Source organism: Apus apus, chromosome 4 (assembly GCF_020740795.1).
Source record: "Apus apus isolate bApuApu2 chromosome 4, bApuApu2.pri.cur, whole genome shotgun sequence".
NCBI classification, from domain to species: domain Eukaryota; kingdom Metazoa; phylum Chordata; class Aves; order Apodiformes; family Apodidae; genus Apus; species Apus apus.
The window spans coordinates 112,394,414-112,418,897 of record NC_067285.1 but is presented as its reverse complement, the minus strand read 5'-3'; the positions used below and the strand labels follow the sequence as shown (position 1 = coordinate 112,418,897).

The following is a 24,484-nucleotide window of genomic DNA, read 5'->3' as shown; positions in this document are numbered from 1 at the left end:
AGCCAGGGGACAGGAGGGAAGAAGGAGACAAACCCCCCCAAAAAGCCATGAATGTAGGTCCAGATTAGAACAAACCAAACTTTCACTCAGAAATAAACTCAAGTGGCTCTTAGTAACAAGAACAGATCTAAGGAGCACAAACACACTCAGTCCCTCTCCCCCATGCCATTGCTTCCCAATGTTCCTCAGGCCTCTCACTTCTCCCCAGAGGTGGATCCAAGTGCCTCTGCCACCTGGGCACAGCTCAGAGCCAGTATTCAGGGTCAGATCCAAGATAGGAAAGACTTTGAGAATGCCTGAAGGGAAAATGAAGTTAAAACGCTTTAGAGCTTTTTATTCAATGTTTTGACTGCTCCACAGTAAAATTAGGTCCCAGTTTCTAAAAATAAATGAAGTAAAATCATCAGCAATGAGAAAAATTGATTCTAACGTAATATCCAACACTATAGCTTGATGGGATCATTTGTAACCACACATCAAGTGACCACAGATCAATTGTGGTAGTCAGAGATGTTTGACAACTGGCTGAAGAACATGGAAGAGCCACAATAGGGTCACTGGAGGAGCCTCATTCAGAAGAGATTAAAAAATATCTCCGTATCTCTGACAAAAGCAGACTAGTCTAGTGGAAGGTTTAGGGAAACTAGATAATCTTTAAGGTCCCTTCCAACTGAAAGCATTCTATGATTCTATGATTATCTGAGAGCTGGCCCAAAGATGGAAGATGGTAGCCCCAGCCCGAAGTATGGGTTCATGCCACAGCAGCTGTCAGAGGCCACGTTGCTTCCCAAGGCTCGATGCAGCCTTAGCTCTGCAAAAGCCTCCAAAAAACTCACCAAAACTGAGTGAACCCAGAGGCTGAACTTTGATTCCCCCCAGACCCAAGGCTGTAGCACCTCTGGAGGGCAGCAGAAGGGTTCATGTCCCTGCTGCTTATGGTGCATCAGCTCAGCCCCTGAAACACCAACCCTACAGCCAAGTGTGGCTTCACCACACTGCAGAACAGCTCAGCCTGCAAGGAGGTCAGATATTTTTTTTATGTTTTATGATCCTCAACTCTGGTCTCAAACCACGGTAGGGTCACGAAGGACTGAGCTCTGGATGCCAGGCACTCACTTGAGAGGCTAAACTCATCAAGAGTCAAGTCCAAGCATCCCACAAGAGTTGAGCTGCAATTCATCACCTAAACAGCAAAATAAACCTCCTGCAAATGCTCTGCACCAACAGGTCAGTCCTGTTAGTGAAGACAGAGCTCAGTGCTTTAAAAGATCTGTAACTATTATTGCAATAGGCAAAATGGAAAAAAAAAATAGGTGGAATGTGCTGCCAGCAGGGTTTCTGGCAGGGCTGGGAGCCTGCCTGCACACCATGCACTACCACAACCCTCTGGGGGGCTGGAAGCAGCTGGAGTGACATGGAAAGTGTCAGTCACAGGATGGGACCAGTCACAGTCATGATGAGCACAGCAGAAGTATCCCGAGATGACCTTTCCAGGCTGGGCTGCAAACTGGGGAAAAACGTCCGTGCACCCATGTGAGCTGGTCCCTGCTCTAACACCCTGTCCTTTATTAGTTAATTACTCCCATTTCTGTAACCACCTCACCGTAACGAAGCAGCAAAAAGTCCAACACCACATATAAAGAGGCAACCTCAGCTGGCCAGCAACACCTTCTGTGATGCAAGTGGATGGCATTTCAGCAGACAGGGCTCCAAGAACCTGAATTTCCTTAAACCTGCTTCATGGTTTCTTGGCCTGTGGGGCACTGAATGTGGGGCCCCAGATGAAATCCCTCTCTGCACACCACAGCTGCTGCATGAGGAGCTGCACCACACATCCCATTAGAGCAGGAATCCTTAAATGCTGCAAAACACCATTGTAAAGATTTTCTCCCAAGCTGGCAGTGGGTGAGATCTTCTCACTTTGCGTCTGGGTGCCCTGGATCAGCAGCCACAGGCAGGAATTGTTTTTGGGGAGCAGAGTCAGCTTAAACAATCTGAACTGCACATTTGGTCTTCAAGCCCAAAGGCTGCTAGCAGGTCCAAGGATTGGTCACCTTTAACGACACGACAATCACCAAACCAGCTTGATGGGTGGCACCATCTTGCTGGGATAACAGTGGCCAGCCCTGCACTCCTCACAGCAGCCAGGAAAGGCTTGGACCACTGCTCACCAGGCCATATCCTTCCACAGCAGCCAAACACACTCATCTCCAAAGTTCCCATGTTGGCAACACTAAATCCACTCTACAGAAATAAAATCATTCCAAATAATCCATGGGAAAGGAGCAGAGCAAGTATTAAGCACTGTAAAGTCCTTGGCTTCCTAAAAACACTCATGATCTTCCAGTAACTTAAAAAAACCCCACCATTGAATAGGTCAATTCCTGGACTTGGATGCTGAGGAGCTCAGCTTTCCCATCACTGCTGAGGCTGCTTTGCTGCCCAGGAGCCCTGGCTGGAGTTTCCACCTTGCTGCCACCAGACCTGTGTGGCTCATCTCTGAAGCACTTTTTTCCCCCCAGGACTTTTCCACCTCTCCCATGCACTTGTGCACAGACTTCCCCTCATTCTCTGTCCACCAGTCAAATAAGCACAGGGTAGAAATGCAGTTTCTTAACCTTACAGTTCAGAAGCAGGGGGTTTGTTCAGGGGCTGAGTTTCTTGGCTTTGCTCCAGGGGGGTGGAGAGGGAATGGAAATGAATGCTTTGAGATCCCCTCATTACAGGCTGCAAACTCTGCCAGTGTCCCACCTACAACTGCTCTTACACTTGGGACTGAACCACTTTTGATGAGCAGAAACAAGGCAGCCAAATGAGTGAATAGCTTCTGAGTCTGCAGTGAATGAGAGCCATAAATCTCCTAGCAGCTGCCAAGATCACAGTGTCACAGTATCATTCTGGTTGGAAAAGACCTTCAAGATCATTAAGTCCAACCACTACCCTAACTCTGCAGCTTCCACCACTAAACCCTGTACCCTGGCACCACATCTGTCTTCTTAGATGTCTCCAGGGATGGTGACTCAACTGCCTCCTCAGACAGCCTGGATCACCCAGTCCAACTCCTGCCCCAGAAAAGGACAACCTCAAAGTTCACACCATGTCCCTGAGGGTGTTGTCCAAATGTTCATTGAATATTGTCAGGTTCTGTGCCATTACTGCTTCCCTGGGGAGTCTATTCCAGTGCTCCACCAGGAGCCAAAAGATCTTCCATGAGACACCAAGCACCCTCAGACCCCCTAGATCTACGTGGGAACAGAGACCATGCAGCACCCAGCAAGATCAGGCACAGCCAACTGATTCAACTAACGCTGACTTAGGACTTCACCAAAACACTCCAACCTCTCTGCCAGGCAGAGGACTGTGGTGAAAGGTGCAGCTTTGGAACGGGGGAGAAGGCTTGCAGGGAGCCATGTAAAGTGCTGCAGAAGTTCCATGGAGAAACCCCCACCCTTCCTAATAGCATGTGCCTGCTCTCGAGCCTGCTGTCAGCTCACCAAGGCCCATCTCTCAGAGGAGCATCACAGCGTTGGGCAACAGGGCAGCATCAGGTGCTCCATCCCACACTGCTCACTCAGCTGTACGGGGGAGAAAAGAAGGACAGAAGGCTCCCTGAGTTCCTCTTTTCTTGCCACAAATAGGCCAAGATCCAGCTGAGGGTATATCCTTTTAAATCAACTCTTTGCATTTCACAATTTATCTCCTTGTTTCTACACAAAGAGGGCAACATATGGGAAGTTACATAAACTCAAACACCTCCCCCCAGGATATGCTGTATCCTGGAAAAAAGACAACTACCCCTGCACAGCCACTGAGCTCAGCTTAACAAATTTTCAAGGAAGGGAAAGGGTAGATGTTCTGGGAAAAGACACAGAAGAAGCAATTTCAGATACTCAGATGTCTGCACAAACTCTCTTAGGTGGATCAGGAGAACACCTTTGTGAACGTGCACCTGCAACAGTGGTTTTACACCTGTATCACTTAGAGTTTCCTGTGGCCCTGACTTGAGGGACGTGACCTCCTGCTGGGGCCCTCTCAATACCAACCAAGAGGGATGGAGACACTTTGGTTGCCCTCCAAGCCATCTTAATGCTGATGGACCCAAGACGGAAAAAGCTCCAGCAGCCTCCAGGTTTGTCAGATCCTCTGAGCCTCAGTCAAAGAGGGGAAAGGAGCTCTGCTCTTCCTCCACATGACAGAGGAGACAAGCACAAGGAGATGCTCTTAAGAGACTGGGTTGCATGGACAGACAAGGTTGCAAGCTGCCCACCCCATGTCTCCTTCAATCATGTTTAGAGATATAAGAAAGGATGATGGTGCATTTAGGTTATCTCCTAAGAGAGCAGAGATTCATCTCAACCCTTCCAAAGCTGCCTCTCCATGTCAGTCAACCCATGCCCTCCCTTTGTAACAATTCCTCCTTTGTGCATTTTAATTTTTTGGATGCTGGGTTCTGGGAGACCAGACCCACCTGCTCAGCACAGCAAGAGCTGAAGTACAGCCCCAGACCAGGCATGGCTGCAATGCACACTAATAGCTGGGTCACAGATTGCACCTCCAGGTACCTAATAGAGTAAAAAAAAACAAAACAAAAACGGGTTAAAATGATGGGAAAAATTAAGGATCCACAAACTAAGCTATTGGAGACTACTGCCCAGTAGAAAGATTTTGAAGGACTGAGTGAAGCAGAACCAAAAAGTAGTAAAAATTTATTGAGCAAAACTGCAAAGTAAAACCACGCTAGCTGTGAAAACAGTCTCCTCATTTCTTTCCCATAAACTCCAGGATAACCTTAGAAAAAAAATTTAACCTCTCTAATCCCAGCAAGCCCACTATCTAAAAACAAGCTGCTGCCACTGACTCAACCAAAGACCCCACCTGGCATTCCCATCCTGCCACCGGAATGAGAATGCAAATTCCACTCAGCACCAGGGATTAAAAACATCTCTCTGTCTGTGGCCAAATAGATTTAAATTCTCCTCAAGAGAAAATCTTGAGGATTATCCATGCTTTCCAATTTATTATTAATTTCTAACTCATCTCTCTTCATCTCTAATTCATCATCCAGGCCTAGCATGGATGGCATTAGTGTCTTCTAGCAGTGTTTGGGCTGCTGCAGGCAGATGAAAACACTGTCCTCCTGATCCAGCAATGTAGAGAAACAAGGGAAAATTAAATCCATACTCCCAGTTAGGGACCAACTAAATATGTACAAACGCAGCTGAGAATGGGCCTAAAGTTTCACTTCTAAGCCTCTGTACTCCAGAGTGGCCAGTTTGCAAGAGAGTGAAATCCAGAGGCTCTGAGATGCACCACATGTTAAGCACCACTGGAAAACACATGTGAATACATTTATTTTCAGGCTTCCCAAACATACCCATAAGAGCTTTACTTTTGGAACAAAAGTGAGATGATGATCTGCTGGCATGATAAAAACACTGCTCAAATTGTAAAGCAGCAGGGAAGTTTTGCACGTTGTCCTGCCACACACTATCAGGAGAAAAAATTCCTGGTACCTCAAAACCTTTCAGTTGAGAGCCAAGATGTCCCCATGATGGTGCCTGGAACAGGACGCTGCCCTCTCCCAGAGCTCTGCTGGCATCTTTATAAACCACTAAAATGCCTTTTTTTTGTTGTTGTTAAGAAAAAAAAGAAAAGAAAATCCTGTTCTTCATATTTCTCCTCTTACTCAGCAAGATTTACTCTCTTGAGGGTTTCTGCCTTTTAGAAACCTCCAAGAGTGTCATGACTGCAGTATCTGTCCCTTCTGCCCCCCAGGTTCAGCTGGGTCTCTCGGGCCACCAGCAGCCAGACTCGAGCTGCCTTCCTGGCATTTTCTTCACTGACCTATTTCCCTGCCTAGGCAAGTGGCTTCTTCCTCCATCTCCATTTCTCCTCCTGTCCCTGGTCAGGGGCTGGGGCTGTACAGTGTATAGAGAGATTTTTGAGGATGGAGTAAGCAAGGCTACAGCCAACATCTTCCTACCTCAAGTGGACTGACCTCCAGATCCATGCAGGTCCTCCTTTCCCTTTTTTTTTTTTTTTTTAATAAAGATGAGTAAACAGAGACCCTTCCTCAGATTTGCCAGGATCTCTCTTGAGATGACACCATCAGTTAGCCCTTCAGTGCCCACCTGAAAATTCCCAAGGACAAGTCAATTATTTCAAAGGGTGAAGTAAGAGATGGCCAGCTGGGAGCAAGCAGGACTTCAAGCTGGTTTCAAGGCATTTGGAGGTCAGGAACAGATGTCCTGGCTGCAGAACGCCCTCTGACATGTAATTTACTAACACAAATTAGTAATATCAGCCCCTAGCCAGCCACAATTTGTGAATGAAGTGTTTGAAATCCCCAGAGTATGAACTGAAACACCCACTCCAAAAATGCAGGGTCGCACGCCAGGGATGGGCCCCACACAGTCCTAGGGATTAAGCAGGATCTGCAAGTACCATGAAGTTCACCCCTGTGGCTGAACCACTTAGCTGCAGCTATTATCAGTGTTCCCAGGAGCAGCAACACTCCAGAGAAGCCCCAAAAGCTGCTTAAAACATCCCATTCACATCTTGTCTGATCACTGCTCTTTCTACCACCCGGTCAACCAAAGCTGAAGATGAGCCTGCATGAGCACACCAGACTGTATACTAAAAACAACTGACACAGGAGAAGACACACTGGATGCACAGAAGACAAGAGAGGATGGCTGGGTATCAGTTTTGGGGAAACCCTCTACAACTTGCCTTCTGGCCAGAAGATCCCCAGCTCCTCTGAGGAGAGCATGTAAACACAGATCCAGGGAGACATCCCACCTTCAGCAGTTAAGCCAGAAATGTCTGCTGCTCTCTGCAGCCCCGGAGCAAGATCATTGCTGTTGGGGTGGAGACCAAAGTGAGCTAAACCCTTGGGTTTTAGATCATCAGAACAATCATAACTGAGAGAGGTTATTTCGAAACATCAAGCGTGATAGGGGGAGGGAGTCATCCCAAGAGGGGGATGGTTCAACCACAGAGCAACTCAGCGTTGATTGATTCACTGCTCATACCTGAATTAAGGTTTCCTGTCACCTATGACTTAACTCAGATACACAAAACCCACAAGCTGGAACACGCTGAGCTCTGTTTTTCAGACTGGTATGAAAGCTGCAAGCAGCACAGCACCTCCGTGATCAGCCCCTGACAGGCTTTTACCCTTCTTGGAGCATCTAACACCATTTTGGACCCCCAAGTTAAATATACAGGTCTTCCAACTCTCCGTCTAACCCTGCAGGCATCCAGCAGCCAAGGTTTCTAGCAGTCAGGTATCTGGACACTGGGAAGCCTGTCTCACTCACAGCATGTCTCCTGCCAGCTGGGATTTCCAGGCTAGACTTCTCCCATTTCCCCTGCCTCCAGGGCTCAGCCTGAAGAGACATTCAGCACTTTGGAAAAACGAGGACACAGTGCTCACCACTCCCACTCACAGAAATGAAGAACCCACCAGGGGCGACCCTGCCTGCAGTTCCTTGAAGCTGCAATTCCTCTCATGCTTCCCAGGTAAATGCCAGGGAAGTCAGGAAGGATGCCTGCAGCTCCCCTTCTTCAAACAGGCAGGGATTTGGGGGAGGGAAGGAATTTGGCTGGCTTCCCTTTACTATGCAAACTAAGGGAGAACAGGGATGTCTTCCCGGAAGGACCAGAAAATAGCCGTGGCTCAAGTTAGACTGTGGGGCAGGATGTGGAAGTCCTTGTTACAGCAATAAAAAGGTCTCAAGTACTTGGCTGGGGCGCCAGGAACACACCGACATGCCAGACCAGCTCAGAGCAGCTTTCCCCACCAGCACGGTGGGAACGTTTCTGTTTACATGTTCCTCACCGTTAGCTAAGAAGGAAGGAGGTGGTGGGTCTGTTCCCCCCTCACCACGGATGTCCTCAGCTCCCTGCAGTAGCAGAGGGCTTAAAATGGGTGACACCTCCACCTTCTGCTCCCTCCTACCGACCTGGGGTGCTTGGTCTCGTGCACAGGTTTTCATTTTGCTTCAGAGGTGGCGCAGCGTGACCTGACTCATGCAGGAGAGGCAGAGGTTGTGTGTTTGTCTGCTCTTCTGAAGTCAGAGAACTCTTCTTTCCCATCCCAGGTCCAAATTAGTCCTAATTATTCCATGCAAAATGGGAGTTTCTTCAGCAGGAAGGAATTAGGACAACAAATTATTCTGGAATTAAAAGGACTCACTGCCTAAGCAAGCGAGCTGTTTGCACATGGAATAAAAGGGGTGCTCTGCCACACCTTTTGGGGAAAAAGCAGGAATCACCTCAATTTAAAAAGAATTTCTGACCTCCACGCCTGGTACTGTAGTCACCAGAATTTCCTCCATGACCAACATGCCAAAATCCAACCCACACTCAGTTGTTTTGACTTCCACCATCAAAACTGCAGCCACCATAAACAGGGATTTCAAAGCCGTGGTGCTGAGGGCCATGGTTTTGTGGTGGCCTTGGCAGTGCTGGGTTAAGGGTTGGATTTGATGATCTTAAAGGTCTTTTCCAACCAAAATGATCTATGACTGCATGACTGTGGAACCATATGTGTAACCACAGTAAAAGCAGGTTTGATGGCCATGGCTGATGCTTTGTTAGGCAAGTTTAGACTCAGAGCAGGGAGGGAAGGGGGATGCAGGCACATCCCACAGCCCAAAGCAGGGTTTCCCACGACAAGCACACAACCCTCCAATTTAGACAAGCCCTGGTAGTCCCACCAGAGCCACAACAAGACTTCCACCTCCCACCTCCACTTCCCAACCTCAACTGAGGACAGCACCCACCAGCAGGACGTGCAGAGCCCCAGTGGCAGCCGTACAGCACACAGGGTGGTGAGCTTGATGGCTGGGGTGGACATCGGGGTTTGGAAGAGCTGGACATCTCCCAAGTGCCCTGTGCTGTCAGTGCATGGTGCCTGGAGGTCAGATTTAGTCCCACAAGTCATGTGGTGGTGGAGATGGATTATTTGTGCACCCTGACGTGTCCCCCCCCCCCCCCCCACCTCCTCCCCAGATAAGCAGAGCAGCACCCAAGCCCAAGGAGCAGTCCCCACCTTGCTGTTCTACAAAACACCTCACACTGCAAGGAACGCCGTGTGGGGCAGAGTGGGGCAGACACGGGAAGCAGCACCACTGTCACAAGGGTTTTCAAAGCCACACTGGAGAAACAGATGAAATCCAAGATCTCCTGAAGACATTAGCCAGAGAAGAGTATGAATGAGCCAGCTCTGGACACACGACTGGGCAAGCAGGTGACAATGACAGGACCTGCTGAGCCCAAGACACATTTCTCACGACCTTTGGCTACACACCTGAGTTTCAAGCACTGCCAGGTGCTGCGGAACAGCCACGTGAGCTGTAGCAGGGAAGAAGGGTTTCCAGCAATTTTTGTGAATTTAATAAGAAGAAAGCAGTCGTGATGAAAGCCACTCTGCCCACGCACAAATGCGAGAGACATCAGGAAGAACAGGATCAGACCAGCCTCTAGCAAGACCCAGGACCAGGTGCTCCCAAGGAAGATGCAAGAAATCATTCTGGACAGTTCAGGAATCGTTTGCTTATCGGTAAATCTCTTCCTAAGCCTTTCAGACAGTGATTAAGCACAATGGTTCATATCCCATATATTAAATATTAATCCTTCCTAATGTGACTGCCGATGTTCCGGTTATCTGAATCGGATAACCGCACACCCCCAACAGCCTGTTCCCTTTCCACCCCAAACCACGTCAACACAATGTACAAAACCCAGCAGTACCTTGTGATCCAGCCAGAGGAGAGCTGCTGATCCTCCCCCTCGGCCTCCGAGCCTGGAAGCAAAACAGCTGGATCTCACCCAAAAGTAGGAAGGAAAGAGTTAAGAGCGGGGAGGTGAATCAGCCCACTGCTATAAACGAGGACATTTCCTACCTCTTTGCTCTAGTGTTTCTTCCTGTCTGCAGGCTTCAGAGATACTTATGGATCTGGTCGCATTCAAATGATTTCCAGCACGACAGGAAAGCCCGGGGATTTTTTTCATTTCAAGAGGAAAATGTGATTTGTGAATGAGACCAGAAAGCAGCCGTGAGAGCTGAGCTCCTTCTCATGTAACACCAAGAATAAAACACCAGCCAGCAGCTCCTGCGTCTGCTGTACTGCTCCTGACCCCAGGGAAGGGTATGGGAGCTCTGTTCTACCTGAAATAACCTGCCCCACGCTCCCCAGCACTCGGAGGCATCCACAGACCATGACAGCACAACCGTGGCTCAGCACCACGTTACCCAAAGGGGTGACACCAGAGGTGAGGCAGTCTGTGCCATTCCCACTGGATTGGGACCCACCATCCTGCTGTGAACACAGAGGGTTGGAGGAGAACAGATGTAGGTCGGCGGCGGGAGGAGACAGGGAGAAAGGGAACTCAAACTACTCTTCCACAAGGATGTTGATGTTGGACTCAGACCAATATCAAGGATCCGCACAAGGCATCGGTTCTTTGAGAATGACATTTCAGAAAAGCAGAGCTATGTATCCTATTAGCTGGAAAACAATACAGCCACACCAATGCCAGGACAGCAATGCCCCTGGAAATGGGAAACATCTATTTTCAGCACCTCCCAGTATCCCCCCACTGCTTCAGCAAACTGTTTTTATAAAGATCAGGCAAACGCCCCGGAGCTTCCCACAGACACTCCCCCCCAAAAAAAAAGGGATGGAGGGGGAATGTGGCAGTGCCCATTTTCTGCCCAGCACACATCCCAAGTCTCTTGCACAGCACCTGCAGGTCCTAGTGAAGATATGATCCATGCTCCCTCCAAAACCATCCTGGCTTTTCACCTGGGCCACCACGAAGTCATCAGGGGAGCTGGCAGAGCTGTGACCATCCCCAGGCTGCTTGCCCCAGAGTCCCGCACAGAGCCAGTTTCCCAAGCCCACCACAGAAATAAAGGGATGAGTCTGCATCTGATTCTTGACAGGGAGAGACATAAATCCTTGCAAACCCAGCAGCTCCCTGCATCAACCACCTCCTTCCTTGCCACCAGCTGCTGCAGCAACAGGAATTAAAAGAAAGATGAAGAACTCCCGTTGGGGCTACAGCTTTATTCGCCTGCACCTCTTCCATTTCTCGTCCTTGTGCAGGAGAAGAAAAATCCCTAAATATTTTTCAAAGCATCCCGCATGTTCCCAGCAAGATCCCCTCAGCCAGGCAGAGAAGGGATGACTAATTTTTTTAGCATAACGGGCTGCTGAGAGTGTCCTGTGAACTAGCAAAGTAAATTCCTGAGGCTCTCGGCAAGGACCCCACGGCTCCTTGCGAAACTTCCCAGCTGGAACCTCGCAGCCAAAAAGCCAAAACCCCATCGTTTTTCCCCTCGTCCAACAAACAGGGGCTGGGATTCCTTTCACGACAGTATTTGGATTTTAATGTCAGTCCATATTTAGCAGGAGGAAAAAAAGCCTCCCTTCCTTCCTGTCACATTTTCCACCCTTGATGACATCCAAGATCAGAAATAAGCAAGTGCTGGCCGAGGAGGGAGGACACAACTACCCAGGCGTGGGAGAGCCCAGAGTGTGGCAGCCTGTACCTTCCCATCTGGGATGTGTGGAGACACCAGCGAGGAGGGGACACGGCCCTTGGACATGGTCCTCAGACATGGAAAGGAGGGGACACAGCATTCAGCCCTTGAGGCAAGGAGGGGTCACGCTCCTCAGACCTCGAGGTGAGGAGGGGGACGTGACCCTTGTGGCAAAGAAGGGACACGGCCCTCAGGTCTCGTGGCAGGGAGGGGGGACACGGTCCTCAGACTTTCTCCCGTTCAAAGCTCCAGCTTGGAGCACCTCCCCAAGGGATGGCCAGGGGCAGGGGCCAGGCCATGAGCCTACAAGGCTGGTGCACCCCAGCAAAAAGAAGATGCACGTCCCCAGCGCAGGCCAAAAGCTGCTGGGGAGGCTGTGGGTCAGGCTGTGGGTCAGGCCGTGGGTCAGGCCGTGGGTTTCTCACTCACGGGGGGGACATCCAGCACTGAGCCACGGTACCCACAGAGCCCAGCGACCCTGCAGCAGGGCGAGACAAGCCGCGGTGGGGAGCAGGCAGCTGGGGATCAACCGTGGGGTCCCAACCGTGTCCCACAGGGTGGTTTTTTTGTGGGTTTTTTTTTTTGGGGGGGTGTCCCCAATGGGGCCCACACGGGTGTGGGGGGGGGAGCCCGTGGGCAGTTCACACCCGTGAGTTCACACAACCCCCATGCACGATTCACGGGGCGGGGATGGGAAAGAGGAGGGCCCCAGGCAGAGGCCGCGGACACGCGTGGGGACCGCCCGGAGAGGCCCCGCCCGCAGCGCCCCCCCCCCCCCCTTTCCCGGAGCCCCCGCGTTGCCATAACAACCCCGGGCCCGTCCCCCCGCCCCCTCCTCCTCCTCCTCCTCCGCCGGGCGGTCTCTCACCTGCGGCGCCGGGCCGGGCCCGCTCCTTCTCCCTCCGCCCAAGGGCTCCGGTGAGAGGCCGCGACCATGGACGAAGCGCCCAAGGGAGGGCGCCGGTGGGTGGAGGGGGGGGGGGGGGGGGGGGGGGAGGACGAGGGGGGTTAGGGGGGCGTCTTGGGGGGGGAGAAGGAGGGGAAGGGAAGGGGTAAGGGGGGGGGGGAAAGGCACCGCCGCCCCTCAGCACCCCGCCGCGGGGCTGCCGGCCCTCAGCGGCGCCCCGGCAGCCGCCCGCCCGCTCCCGCCGCCGCCGCCGCCGCCGCCGCCATGGTGCGGCTCCATGCAGGGCCCGCGCCGCTGACAGGGCCGGGGCGGGGCCACCGGGGAGGGGCCAATGGGGAGGAGCCGAGTGGGCGGGGCGAAGGAGGGAAGGAGCCAATGGGGCGGGGCGAAGGAGGGACGGAGCCAATGGGGCGGGGACGAGGGGGCGGGGCGAGGGAAGGGGGCGGTGCTGCGGGGGCAGGTTCCCGTGGCGGTGCTGCCACCTGCCGGGGCGGGAGGCGGGATCGGGCCCGTGGGGCGGGAACGGGGCTCGGGGGGCGGGAACGGGGTTCGGGGGGGGGCCCGCCCCTCCGGGAGGCCGTGTCCCTGCCAGGGGACCGCCCCCAGCCGCCGCCCCGGGGCGGGCAGCGCTCCCGTCGGTCCCCGTGATGGACGTGGGCGGCGGCCAATGGGCGCGGGGCGGGGCGCGGGGCGGGGACAGCTCCCGGTGCTGCCGCTCGGCGGGCGCAGGTAGCGGGGAGGGGGGGGGAGGGGGAGTCCCTGGGGGGTGCGGGGGTCCCGCCGCACACGCAGCGCCCCTCGGCCGGCTCCGGGAGGCCGTAAAGGGGGAGAGAGCCGAGCTGCGGGGCGGCGGGAGCGCGCGGGGTCGTGCCGCGGGTGTTCCCCCTCCGGGGCCGGTGTTGCCGTGGGGAGAGGGGAGAGTTTTGCTGTCTCTCCCGGCCCCGGCCCGTGGCATCGTCGGCGGGGAGGCCGCGTCAGCCCGAGGCCCGGAGGAGGATCCCGGCCTCGGCCGCCCGGGGTGACCCTCCCGTCACGAGGCCCGGGCCGGCAGCGCCCGCCCCCGGCAGCGCTCCGGGGGAAGACGGGCCGGCTGACAGCAGGGCGGAATTGGGCTTGTGCGAGCAGGGTCGGAAGATGAGCTTGGAGCGTTGTCTCGGGGCGTGTTTTCCGCCCGGGATTGCAGCCAGGAAGCCCGAGCAGCTCTGGGAAGGCTGAGCGGTTCCGTGTTCCCCCCCCACTCTGTTCCCCGGCAGGTTGCTGGGGCAGGATGGGTTTGGCTGAAGACAAAGTCTACGACCACATTTTGAAGAACCTCAGCCATTTCAAGAACATCCGCGTGGGCTCGCTGGCCGATTCCCTCAGCTGCCTGACCGACGGCGACAGAGTAACACCCTGCTCTCCCGGCCCCCTTTTCCCCACGCCCCTGCCTTCCCTCCGAGCCCTCCCCTCTCTCTGAGATGCCCCGTGTGTTTTATTCAGGATGAGCTTCACGCCCGGGAGGAGACCCGGGGGAGCCAGGCGACCGGCTACAAGTTTTACCAGCACCTGAAGTGCCGGCAGGGCTGGGTGCCGGACCTGATCCGGGCGCTGCGCCAGAACAACGCGGGGCACCTGGCTGATGAGCTGCAGCACGTCTATGACTCCTGGCAAACCCGTACGTAGCCTCATCGTCCCTGGTGCCCCCCAGGGGGTCTGGTGGAGGTGGGGACCCCAACCGTGTCTCCTAGTGTCCACCAAGCAGCTGGCCTCTCTCCCTGCCCCAGCTTCCCAGGGGGAAGTCTTGTTACTGTCCCCGAGGGTGTTGCTCGCGCTGGTGATGTGCCCAGGGATGGCAGGGTCCTTGTTGGAAGGTGCTTGGGTTGGCGGTGGGCTGGGTTTCTCACCTGGAGGGGAAATGGAAAAGGGAATGATGGGGTGCTGTGGGATGGGTTGTCGTGTGGACAGAGCAGGGGGATGCAAGGAGCTTACTCAGCCCTGCAGTAGTCCTCTGCATCCTCAGCTTTTCCCCTGACATCCCTGGGAAGGGACATCTCTACGCCAAGACGTTGCTGTGCTGGGACCCTGGCAGAGCCCTGTGCCAGGGCAGGACCTTTTGCATGGGCATGTAGCGAGAGGATTAGGGGCAATGGTATAAAACTTGAAGAGGAGAGATTTAGATCAGATCTGAGGAGGAAGTTCTGTGCTATGAGGATGGTGAGGCACTGGAACGGGTTGCCCAGGGAGGTCATGGAAGCCCCATCCCTGGCAAGTGTTGAAGGGCAGGTTGGATGGGACTTGGAGCAGCCTGGGCTGGTGGGAAGTGTCCCTGCCTGCGCAGGGGTGTTTGATCTGGATGATCTTTAGGGTCCCTTCCAACCCAAACCTTTCTATGATTCTGTGATCTGATGATCCGTGGAGAGATGTCCCAGGGGAGAGCTGGCAGCAGAGAATTGTCCTAGATCCTGATGTCCCTGCTGATGAGCTACCTTGGTTCCTCCAGGTCCCCATCGTGCAGTTCCTACCTCCGTCCCTCCTGCAGACCGCCCCATCTCCTCCATCAGTTTCCAGCAGCCATTCCCAGAGCCCAATCCTATTCCATACGCCCCGCTGGCTGCACCACCACACCAAGACCTGCCCATAGGTGGCCAAGACCTGCCCATAGGTGGCCCTCTGCCTCTCCAGCCTAGTGCTGCCACCACCACGAGCACAGAGCTGGATGCCAGGGCCCCGGTGCAGGAATCGGTGAGTGGGACATGCATCAGACAGGGACAGAGGTCCCTTTAGGACCGGAGCATTGATGCAGTGGGGTATGGGGAGCTGGTGGTATGGCCAGGCTCGTTGGGGGACACCCCAGGCAGCCTCTCGCTGCTGATCATTGCTGCATGTTTGCTGTATCTGGGAACTTACAGCCTACATATGGCCCCTGCAACTGCTCCCCTGTCCTGCTTCCCCTCTGTGGGTGGGAGTGCAGGGTCTGCTCTGTTAGTCCAGGCTCTCCTCAAGCTGTGTGGTGGGTGCCAAGGAGAGATCCACTTCATCACCCTGCTCACGTGGGCCACTGGGTCAGGGTTTGGGGCACCTCAGTGGTCCTAGACACCCTCATCCTGGCACAGTGATTTAACACAGCTCATTTCCTTCCAGCTCCCCAAAACCCTGGAGCAGGAGAGCCCCCAGCCATCTCTCCCTGGGAGCATGGTCTGCGACGGAGTGAGCGGTGGGCACGGCAGAGAGGGGCATCTCTCACACTCTGTTAAGGCCACGCAGGTGGCAGTGGGGAGCCCTGGAGCAGGCAGAGTGGCTGTGCCATCAGCTGTCCCCCCGGAGCCGGGCCGGGCCTGGCCAAGCCGCCAGCAGCACCCGGTGTGTGTGGACAACGGGTGTTTTGGGAACTCCAACCACCTGCACCGCGGAGCGTCGGGTTTGGGTCTGGGCAGGTCCCTTCCACCCAAGGAGGCAGGTGCTGCTCGCAGCCCCCAGCAGCCCAGGAATGAGCCCCAGGAGGACTCCTACGTCTCCACTGAGTCACCCCCGAGGCTGGAGGAGGCCGCTCTGGCTCAGCCCCCAGACTCTGTGCCAAAAAAAACAGCTGTGAGCAGCTCTGAGCACAGCGAGCCCCCGGGCAGCTTCGTGGATGTGCGCAGCCCCCTCCTCATACAGCAGCAGTTTGATGTGGAGCAGAAGCAGATCAGGATGCTGCGAGAGCACGGAGGAGATGGAGGTGAGTTTCCTTCCCAGCAGTTCTGTGTAGCCACTGTGCTGATGGGGAGCAGGGCTGAAGGTCCTGCCAGATGTTTCTCACTACGAGAAGGACATGGAGGGGCTGGAGTATGTCCAGGGAAGGGCAACAGAGTTGGGGAAGGGGCTGGAGCACGAGTTTTATGAGGAGCAGCTGAGGGAGCTGGGGATGTTTAGTTTGGAGAAAAGGAGGCTGAGGGGAGACCTTGCTCTCTACAACTGCCCGAGAGGAAGTTGGAGCCAGGGAAGATCAGCCTCTTCTCCCAAGTAACAAGTGATGGGACAAGAGGAAATGGTCTTAAGTTGTGCCAGGGGAGGCTTAGATTGGATATTGGGAACAATTTCTTCATGGAAAGGGTTGTCAGGCCCCATTCCTGGAGGAATTTCAAAGCTGTGTAGATGTGGTGCTGAGGGACATGGGTTAGTGGTGGCCTTGGCAAGGCTGGCTGAACAAACAGTTGGACTTGCTGGTCTTTTCCAACCTAAATGATTCTGTGGTTCTCTTCTATGATTTTCTGCCCTCCATGTTTCTCAAGGAGGATGGAGGGTGGCAGAGAAGGTGCAGATGTGGGATAGGGCTGTGCTGCGAGGCCATGGGGACTCTGTCAAAGAACGGTGCTGGTGTTGGTGCAGGACAGCCCCAGCTTGCATCTGGCTTCGTGGACACCCAGGAGTGCTCACAGAGGTGAAGAGAGCAGCTCTCTGCTGTTGTCACCCATCTCCTCTCTCCATCTCCTGGGCTCCAGTGACCTCCTCCAGGAAGGAAGTGAGGTTGGGTTGTGCAGAAATCCAGCCTGGCAGCTTGTTTCCCCCTGGTTTTCCCTCCAGTCGTTGCAGTTGTTGCTCACTGTATTTTGGCACAACATCCTGACCAGGACCTGGCAGAAGCACTTGCTTCACTTCTGATAGAAAACACCTCAGCTGAATGTCCTCCTCCCTTTGTGACCCTCTCAGCTCTGGCAGTGTCCTGTTCCAGCCTCCCTGGGGAAGAGCCAAACTTGCTTTTTATGTCTCCCAATGAACATAGGATGTTTTGTTTTCTCCCCAACAGACACTGGGATGGAAACAGCCACACCAGTCCCCATCCCTCCACCCAGAGATACTTCTCCATCCTGTGACACCTCTGCAAAGCTTCCTGTACAAGAGAAAGAACTGCCCAAGGGGGACACAGCCAGCAGCACCCCCTCCATGCTGACCAAGAAGAAAGTAGGTGACCTTTCCTGCTACCACTTGCATTTCATTCAGGTCCTTGCAAACTCCCCCTAGCTGGGAGATTTTCTGCTGCAGTTTAAGACTTTGATCTGGTGGTGAGTTTATTCAGAGCTTTCTACCCCACTGTGATCACATCCCCATCCTAATGCTGTTATTTTGGAGCATGGGAGAAGGGAGCCAAGATTTGCAGGCTTTTAATTCCTTATTTTTCCTCCTTGACTTGCCAGTCAGCCTCCTGGCTTCTAGGTGCCTTTTTCCACCCTTCTCCTTGCTCTTTCTCTCCTCTTCCTTCCCATATCTCTGCTGAATCCAAAAGACCCCCTGGAGCCCCAACACCTCCCTGCCCCTCTAAGTCTCTGAGCACTGGGAGTTAGTTACCTGTGACCCAACCTTGCTGTTGGCTGGAGATGTGGTGGTTGAGCAATGAGGTGGGCTTGTTGCGTGATGTAGGTCCCCAGAATCAGGCCAAATGGGTGCTCCCCATGGCACCCAGCCCCTCTCATTGTCTCCCAAAGGTGCTCCCAGCCTTGGTGGACCCTCTCCCAGCTGTTGCAGGAACATCTGAAGGCACGTCTGGAAGGATGGCACCCCGGGTGAACTCTGCTACAACCATCTGGTTGCCTTGCAGCAACAAGGAGAGTGATGTGGAGCTCAGCAAGCCAGGCGTCCTCCTCTCCATTTCTGGGAAGAGCTCAGAGGCAGATGGTAGATGCCCAGGCTTCCAGGAGCACAGCAGGCCTTCTTTTGAGTTGTCCAATAGCCTTACCTTCAGCAGCGACCCGCTCATGGTGAGCACAGATAGCTCAAGCTCAGGAGAAGCACTCTCCAGAGCCTCCTCAGCATGCCCAACACCAGTGGCTCCTGAGGACCTTGGGGGAGACGAGGCAGCTGGAGCAAGCAGAGACTCACATCCACCTCCAAGCTGGGACAGCAACTCCCTGGGCACCCACGAGGTCCATGTGGACCATCACCCCAGCACCCAGCTTGAGGCAGGCAGCAACCTGCAAGATGGAGCTGATCCCCTTGGAAACCCTCCAGTTTCTGACTCAAGCAGGGGCCATGACACTGTGACCAGTGTCCCCCCAGGGGACAGCAACCGACCGTCCCTGCTGTACCTCCTGCCAGCTGTGGGCATTGCTGTGATTTCAGTGTTCCTGGTGTACACTCGATGGAAGAAATAGTGCTGGGGGGGATGCCACCACCATCACTCAGTTTGAGGGGTTCATCTTCATAGCAGGAGTTTGGTCAATGTATTTAAAGCCTGAAGAGCAGCAGGGACCTGGGGGGTGGGGGGTGGGGGACAGTAGGGCAATCGTTAAATCTCTTTCTAGAAGGTTTTGCTGGAAGAGGCCTTGGTTGTGTGATGCTGTTGGGTTTGGGTTTGTTCCCTCCCGTTTCCCAACTATCTTCTTGTCTGTAGCCTTCTCCTTTTACCCCCACAGAGAGGGTCTCACTCAGGGAGTGATCACTTGAGTCAAGAAACAATCCTCACTGTGATTCTCCACATCTTCCTTGTTTGGTCCCAGGAGGGCCCCAGGGCAATGCCTTGATGGTCCAAAGGGAACAACCATCACTGAGCACTGAATTTGTCTTATTTGGTGTCTCTGGCTCTGCTGCTGGGAACTTGGCAGGTCTCTGCTGCTTCTTTTCCCTGGTGCTGGGTGCATGGGCAGGACCCTGGTGCACCAAGTCATGTTGCCTTCTGCTCAGTGGTGACAAGAGGCACTCCTGTGATGAGAACGTGCCAGACTAGACCATGTGCAAGCTGTCCCCTCTCTTGGGAGCTGTCCTGCTTTGGTGACTTGCTTCAGAGCATCCTTCCCTGGTCCTGAGGGTCAAGGATGGGTTCTGAGATGGCTCTGCAACACTGAGACCCTGGGGATAAAGCTGAGGGTCAGGAAAAGCCCCATCTAACCGGCTTCTTCAAGGAGCAACCTCACTTCACACCTCTCCCAGCAAGGAAAGTGCTCTATGCTTTCAGAGGAATGTTTTGTGCATTGCCAGCATTAAGGGGACTTGGTCCCACATGGGATTGTTGGGTGTCTCCAGTCTTTAGGCTGTATTTTTTGAGCCTGACTAGGAGGGTGGATGTAGTTCTTGCCTTTCCCGATACCCGGTGCTATGGGATGGGAAAGTAGGAAGCTTGTGTCCAGGCTGGGACACAAATAGGATTGACTCTGCACTGCAGAGAGGCCTTACCCAGTTGCTGGGATGCTCTTGGTTATCTCCCAAGGTCTGGTTTAAAATTGCAGCCCATGATTTCCATGCTATCCCTAGGGATCAGCATGGAGTGAGAGGGGATAGGGCTGCAAGATTCCTTATATGAAATCCTCAAACCCAAACCAATGTTCCCAGCTTCCTCCTGCCTAGGGCAGCTTTTGGGGGCAGAAGTGACCCTGCTCAGTGGCTGCTCTTCTGCATTTCTAGCTCCAGGCAGTTTTGTGATCCTTATGTCACTGCAGCTGCAGGTTGGTCCCCATCTCATCTACTCCCTCCCAAAACTACAGGGTCATGAAAGTTAAAAAACTACTTTTCTGTAGTTAAAGGGTTATTGTAGCTAGAAAGTTTCCTTTTTGTTTCTTTTTTAAGCTTTAAAAATGCTAGCACAGACTTTTGGGTGTTCCCACCCTCCTGTAATTTGCTGGGGGGCAACAGGGGAGCTGTGGCAGGAGGCAGGACAGGTCAGAAAGTCTGGCTCTCCAGAGTGAATTTGCACAGCTCTGCTGCCAGAGGCTGGCACAGTTTGAGTCTGGCCAGCCTGCAAGGATGCTGTGGGCTTTAAACCATTGCAGTGGCCTGGTACTGATGGCCCAGGTGCAGTCCTCATCCAAGCTATTCCTTCTTCCTTGCTTTACTGTGTCCAGTAATTTATTCCTCCTGGATTCCTGCACAGCTTCCCAAAAGATGACTTTCCTGCTGGCAGGGGATCAAGAGGAAGATGAGCTCCCTGGAGCCTGGCTGCAAAGTGCAGCCGTTGTGCTTGCAGTGGGAAGGGTCTGTCAGCCCCACAACGAGGTGCAGGGCTCCTCCTCCCTCCTAACATTTTACCCCAAAAATGCCAGAAGTGCCTCCCTGAAAAGATAAGGACAATAAATACTTGCAGTAGTGAGGTCTCCAGGTGAACTGGAGTTGTTCCAGGTTTGCTCAGGGCCCCAGTGCTTTGTCAAAGCAAGAGACAGCACTTTGACATCTGCTTGACCTCCTCTGCTGGGAGAGGGGACGTGGGGGATCTTCTCCTTTGCAGATAACATGGTGACTTGTCCAAAACCTCCGTGCAGGCAGAGAGGAGGACCCAGGATTCCCCAGCAGCAGCAGTCCCCAGCAAGCTGTTGTTTTTTTTCAAAATTCAGTCAGTGAGGGTTTTGTAGAGACCTGTCACCTCCCTGTGACAGCTGCAATTTTCAAGTTTTCAGCACTAAGAATTGCTCTTTTTTTTTCTTTTTTTTTGCAGTGGGTAAGGAGATCCCCCCAAATTCTTTCACCTTGTTAAAAAGCTTCTGTTTACTACTGAATATTGCACCACGCAGAATACATACTGTAAAGCCAAGTACATGAGCCTGCAGATCCACACTGCAGAATCCATCCCAGACTTCATTAGAGGGGGCACAGGTCTTCTCTCCATGCTTTCCATGTGAGTCAGAGGACATCCTTGAGATCCCAAACCAGCAGCATCCATACCAAGGCCCCTTGCTCTGATGCTTGACTTACCTGCAAAATTCTCCACTCCTCTTTTTCCCACTCCTCTTTAGCCATGGCTTGGAAGCTTTTGCCTTTTCACATTGAATTGCTCTGGTGAACCAGCTGGTTTATCACCATGTGGGACATGATAAAAGCACAGGGTTGGTTTGCTGTGGAGTGCTGGTGTTTTCACAGTTGTCATGTAGCACTTTAAAAGCTTAATCATCAGGTGAACCTGCAGGAGGGAACCACATCCCTGCACCTTTCAAAAACAGACAAAAAAAAAAAAGCCTTTTACTAACTGTGTAATAAAATTGTTTGCTCAACTGGTGAGGCTGCTGTGGGTGTTTGTAAGATCAGGGGGATGGATCTCAGCTTTGGAAGCCTCTATGGAGCTAGGGAAGTTTCTATGTAGAAGTTGCTGGAGAATTAAATCACCTGACTTACCTACTCAGGAACTGGAGCTGCAAAGAAGGATCCAACCAGCCCTCCCTTCAGGCACTTGCAGAGCCAGCAGGTCTCCCCTCAGCCTCCTTTGGTCCAGGCTGGACACCCCCAGCTCCCTCAGCTGCTCCTCACCAGACTTGTGCTCCAGACCCTTTCCCAGGTCCTTTGCCCTTCTCTGGACATACAAGGTATGTCGAGGTGACACCTCTGTTACAGCATCCCAGAGACTAGAGGTGACCACCCAGGGTGTTGAAGAAGAGTCTGAAAGACCCTCCCACTGAGTCATGAGGTTTGGACTGGACCCCCTTGCGTTTTGAACTCCTTCTCAGAGAGGAGCCTGGGTGGGGCTGGATCCAATTTCAGCCTCTGACTGTAAAGAAAAGTTCAGCCCCTCAGTTCTGCTGCAACTCCATTTATTTCAGGCTGAGCTGGGCACCTCTGAGGGGGGACCCTGCCATATTCTACCTGTGTTTCTTAGGGCCTCACAGTCTCTCTGTGAGCTTGTTCACACGACTGCTCATCCAGTCATCTTCCACGATGATGGAACTTCTTCCCTTTCTGATTGTTTCTATATTCCTTTATCCAGGGGTCTTCATTCTCCTTCGGTTGCTTCTTGTCATGAGAATTTTTCAGCCGTTCAGTTTCTCAAACCTAAGTTTTGATTAATCCATCCTGCCTCAGCATGAAATGGCTTTGAGTCATTTTCTCGTTGCCTGTATCTGGTTTGAATGATCCTTGAGGCACTGGGGTAAAAGTTTAACAAAGGTTTAATTACAGGAGTTCTGCTAAAGTTCAGTTACAGTTTGTGACCTAAGGCCTTGTCACTCATGCTAAGTCACTTATGTCAAGAACTTTTCAGTTTGCCCAAATCTTGAGCATTTCTACAATAAATTAGTAATCGATCAGTTCTAATATTCCTATAATCAGTCTATTTTTACTTTCAGCACAGGGTTTGGGGGTAAGTTCAGACAGTTCCTAGAACCCCCAAAGCTGGTGGAAGGGGCCAGTAAACTCCACTGTGGCTCACTGGATCTGTGCTGAGGCCTTGAGGAGCAGGAGGTTTATGAAACCATTGCCAGTGGGAAAGTTTGAAAGGGACTGCTGGCAGTGACACAGTGAGGCTGAGGCCATCAGTCTGTATCAGGAAGAGGTGGACAGGATTTAGGGACAGTTTTCTCTCCTCATTTTGGTGCAAGCACAGGTCCTGCTCATGGGAAGCCCAGATGGCAGGTTCAGGATGAAGGCAAGGAGGGTGGTTCTTGAGGCAGTGTCGACCTGAACTGTGGAAGTTGTCTTCTCAGGTTGTTATGATTACCAAAGAGGAACTGGACAAGTTCTGAAGAGAAATGCAGCTTTTAGGCAGAGGGCTGAGCTGCAAACCACTGCAGGCTGAAGAGTGTTTGGGAGGAACAGGGCTGAGTGGTGGCAGGCTGGGAGGGAAGGACCCTCTAGACGGGATGTAACCAGGTGAACACCACGAGTAGATGTGTGCAGAGGTGGGCAGTATGCACCAAACCCAGCACACTGCTCACACTTATCCATGATCCAGGTTCGCTGATGGAATCCGATCCCAAGATCCTCCTGGGCCACCTTTGCCACCTTGTGTTCAGCTCTGGTGCGCAAGGACCAGTGGTGGTTGCTCCCCAGGTACTGCTTCTCCTGCTGAACAGCCTTGAGCTTGGCCTGACCTGCAGAAAAGAGACACCAGCATCACCAAAACCAGCAACACTTACGTGAAGAAGGGTTGTTTTGACTCAGAGAGGTTGTACTTTATCTCTTATCGGTGTCAACGTAATTCACATGCTTCTTGCACTTGCCCAACAGGGTCTTCAAATCATCCAGACTAAATCTGACCAATCTCCTGGCCCCGTTTTTGCCGTCGCAACCAGAATTCAGCCAACTCCTACTGAAATTATTACCCCTTTTTTGAACATCAGTCACTTCTCCCTTTGGTATCGAATTAATGCCTGGGGATTGTGGTGAGCTGAGATTAGCGCGGCGCAGGTGAGGAGCACCCAGGGTCACTGGGTTGCAGTTCCACTCTTGGCCGTGCTCTAGCTGTGTTAGCACCAATTAACATTCCACTTGGGAACCTCTGTTGGGTGGCAACAGGAGCAGTTAGGACATGGTAGAGTCTGGGAGTCTGTTTGCCTCCTGATTCTCAACCTGTTGGTCGCTGCTTGCACACACCTCTTACGGTTGCCTCAGGTTTTCTGCTGCCTGGATGGCTGCTGCTGTAGTTGTTGGCTTGGCGTTGACAAAAGTGGGGTTGGAGTTCAAAGAACAGGATGCATCAGCACTTAAATTACATCGTGATGTACAAGGATGTACAAGGGAGTCAAGGATTGGGTCTCAATCTATCCCAAATCCTTGATCCTTGTTTCTCTGTCTCTCTTCTCAAATCCCCTGTCTTGGTTCTCAGTTTTGTTGTGTCTATCCTTTCTACTGAGCTTACAAGATCTTTGGAGGACTCCAGTGCTTTTATCCACTCTTGCTGGGAGTTTGGATCCAAGTTTGATTTCTGAGGCCTCGTGAAAGGGGAACAGGACTTCTACCTGCTGTCCATCCTGCCTCTTCCTCTGTACGAGGGAAACCTTAGCTCTCCTATGCAAGGCTGGAACCCTGCTAGTTGTCCTCCAAGTAGGTTTGACATGAGGAAGAAATTCTTTGCTGGGAGGGTGGTGAGACACATGAAAGGGTTGCCCAGAGAAGCTGTGGCTGCCCCATCCCTGGCAGTGTTGAAGGGCAGGTTGGATGGGGCTTGGAGCAACCTGGGCTGGTGGGAGGTGTCCCTGCCCATGCAGGGGGGTGGAGCTGGATGATCTTGAAGGTCCCTTGCAACCCAAACCACTCTGGGATTCTATGATGATTCTGTGTCAAGCTCAGAAAACATCTGATTCTGTTGTTTCCTGTTCTCTCTGTTGCCCAGAGAGGCACGTGCCCAAGATGATGCTTCCAAGCCCACCTTTGGA

At 53.0% G+C, this 24,484-nt stretch overlaps 2 protein-coding genes across 4 annotated transcripts in view; one reads left to right on the top strand and one right to left on the bottom strand.

The window, feature by feature from the left end:
* The window catches only part of PTPRA (protein tyrosine phosphatase receptor type A), a 136,754-nt gene extending 124,244 nt beyond the window's left edge, over positions 1-12,510 (bottom strand). For both annotated transcript variants that reach the window (XM_051617324.1, XM_051617325.1), the window contains exon 1: positions 12,423-12,510. The gene's annotated coding sequence lies outside the window, so the exon portion shown is untranslated. The remainder of the gene's footprint in view (positions 1-12,422) is intronic.
* MAVS (mitochondrial antiviral signaling protein) lies at positions 12,432-18,683 on the top strand. Of its 2 annotated transcripts, none has more exons than XM_051617341.1 (7): positions 12,432-12,472; positions 13,715-13,845; positions 13,941-14,115; positions 14,941-15,182; positions 15,582-16,158; positions 17,227-17,381; positions 17,903-18,683. In XM_051617341.1, exons 2-7 carry the CDS (start codon positions 13,729-13,731, stop codon positions 18,566-18,568), a joined length of 1,932 nt encoding a protein of 643 aa, XP_051473301.1. In that variant the 5' UTR covers positions 12,432-12,472; positions 13,715-13,728; the 3' UTR covers positions 18,569-18,683. The 2 variants fall into 2 exon arrangements, with proteins under 2 accessions (XP_051473301.1, XP_051473300.1); XM_051617340.1 differs by lacking the exon at positions 12,432-12,472 and adding an exon at positions 13,143-13,190.
* The last annotated feature ends 5,801 nt before the right edge of the window (positions 18,684-24,484 follow it).

Excerpts from the sequence above, each read along its gene's own strand:
- MAVS (XM_051617341.1), top strand. The coding sequence starts at position 13,729 with ATGGGTTTGGCTGAAGACAAAGTCTACGACCACATTTTGAAGAACCTC. Across the intron at positions 14,116-14,940 it reads CTATGACTCCTGGCAAACCC|GTCCCCATCGTGCAGTTCCT; the intron begins GTACGTAGCCTC and ends TGGTTCCTCCAG. Across the intron at positions 15,183-15,581 it reads GGGCCCCGGTGCAGGAATCG|CTCCCCAAAACCCTGGAGCA; the intron begins GTGAGTGGGACA and ends ATTTCCTTCCAG.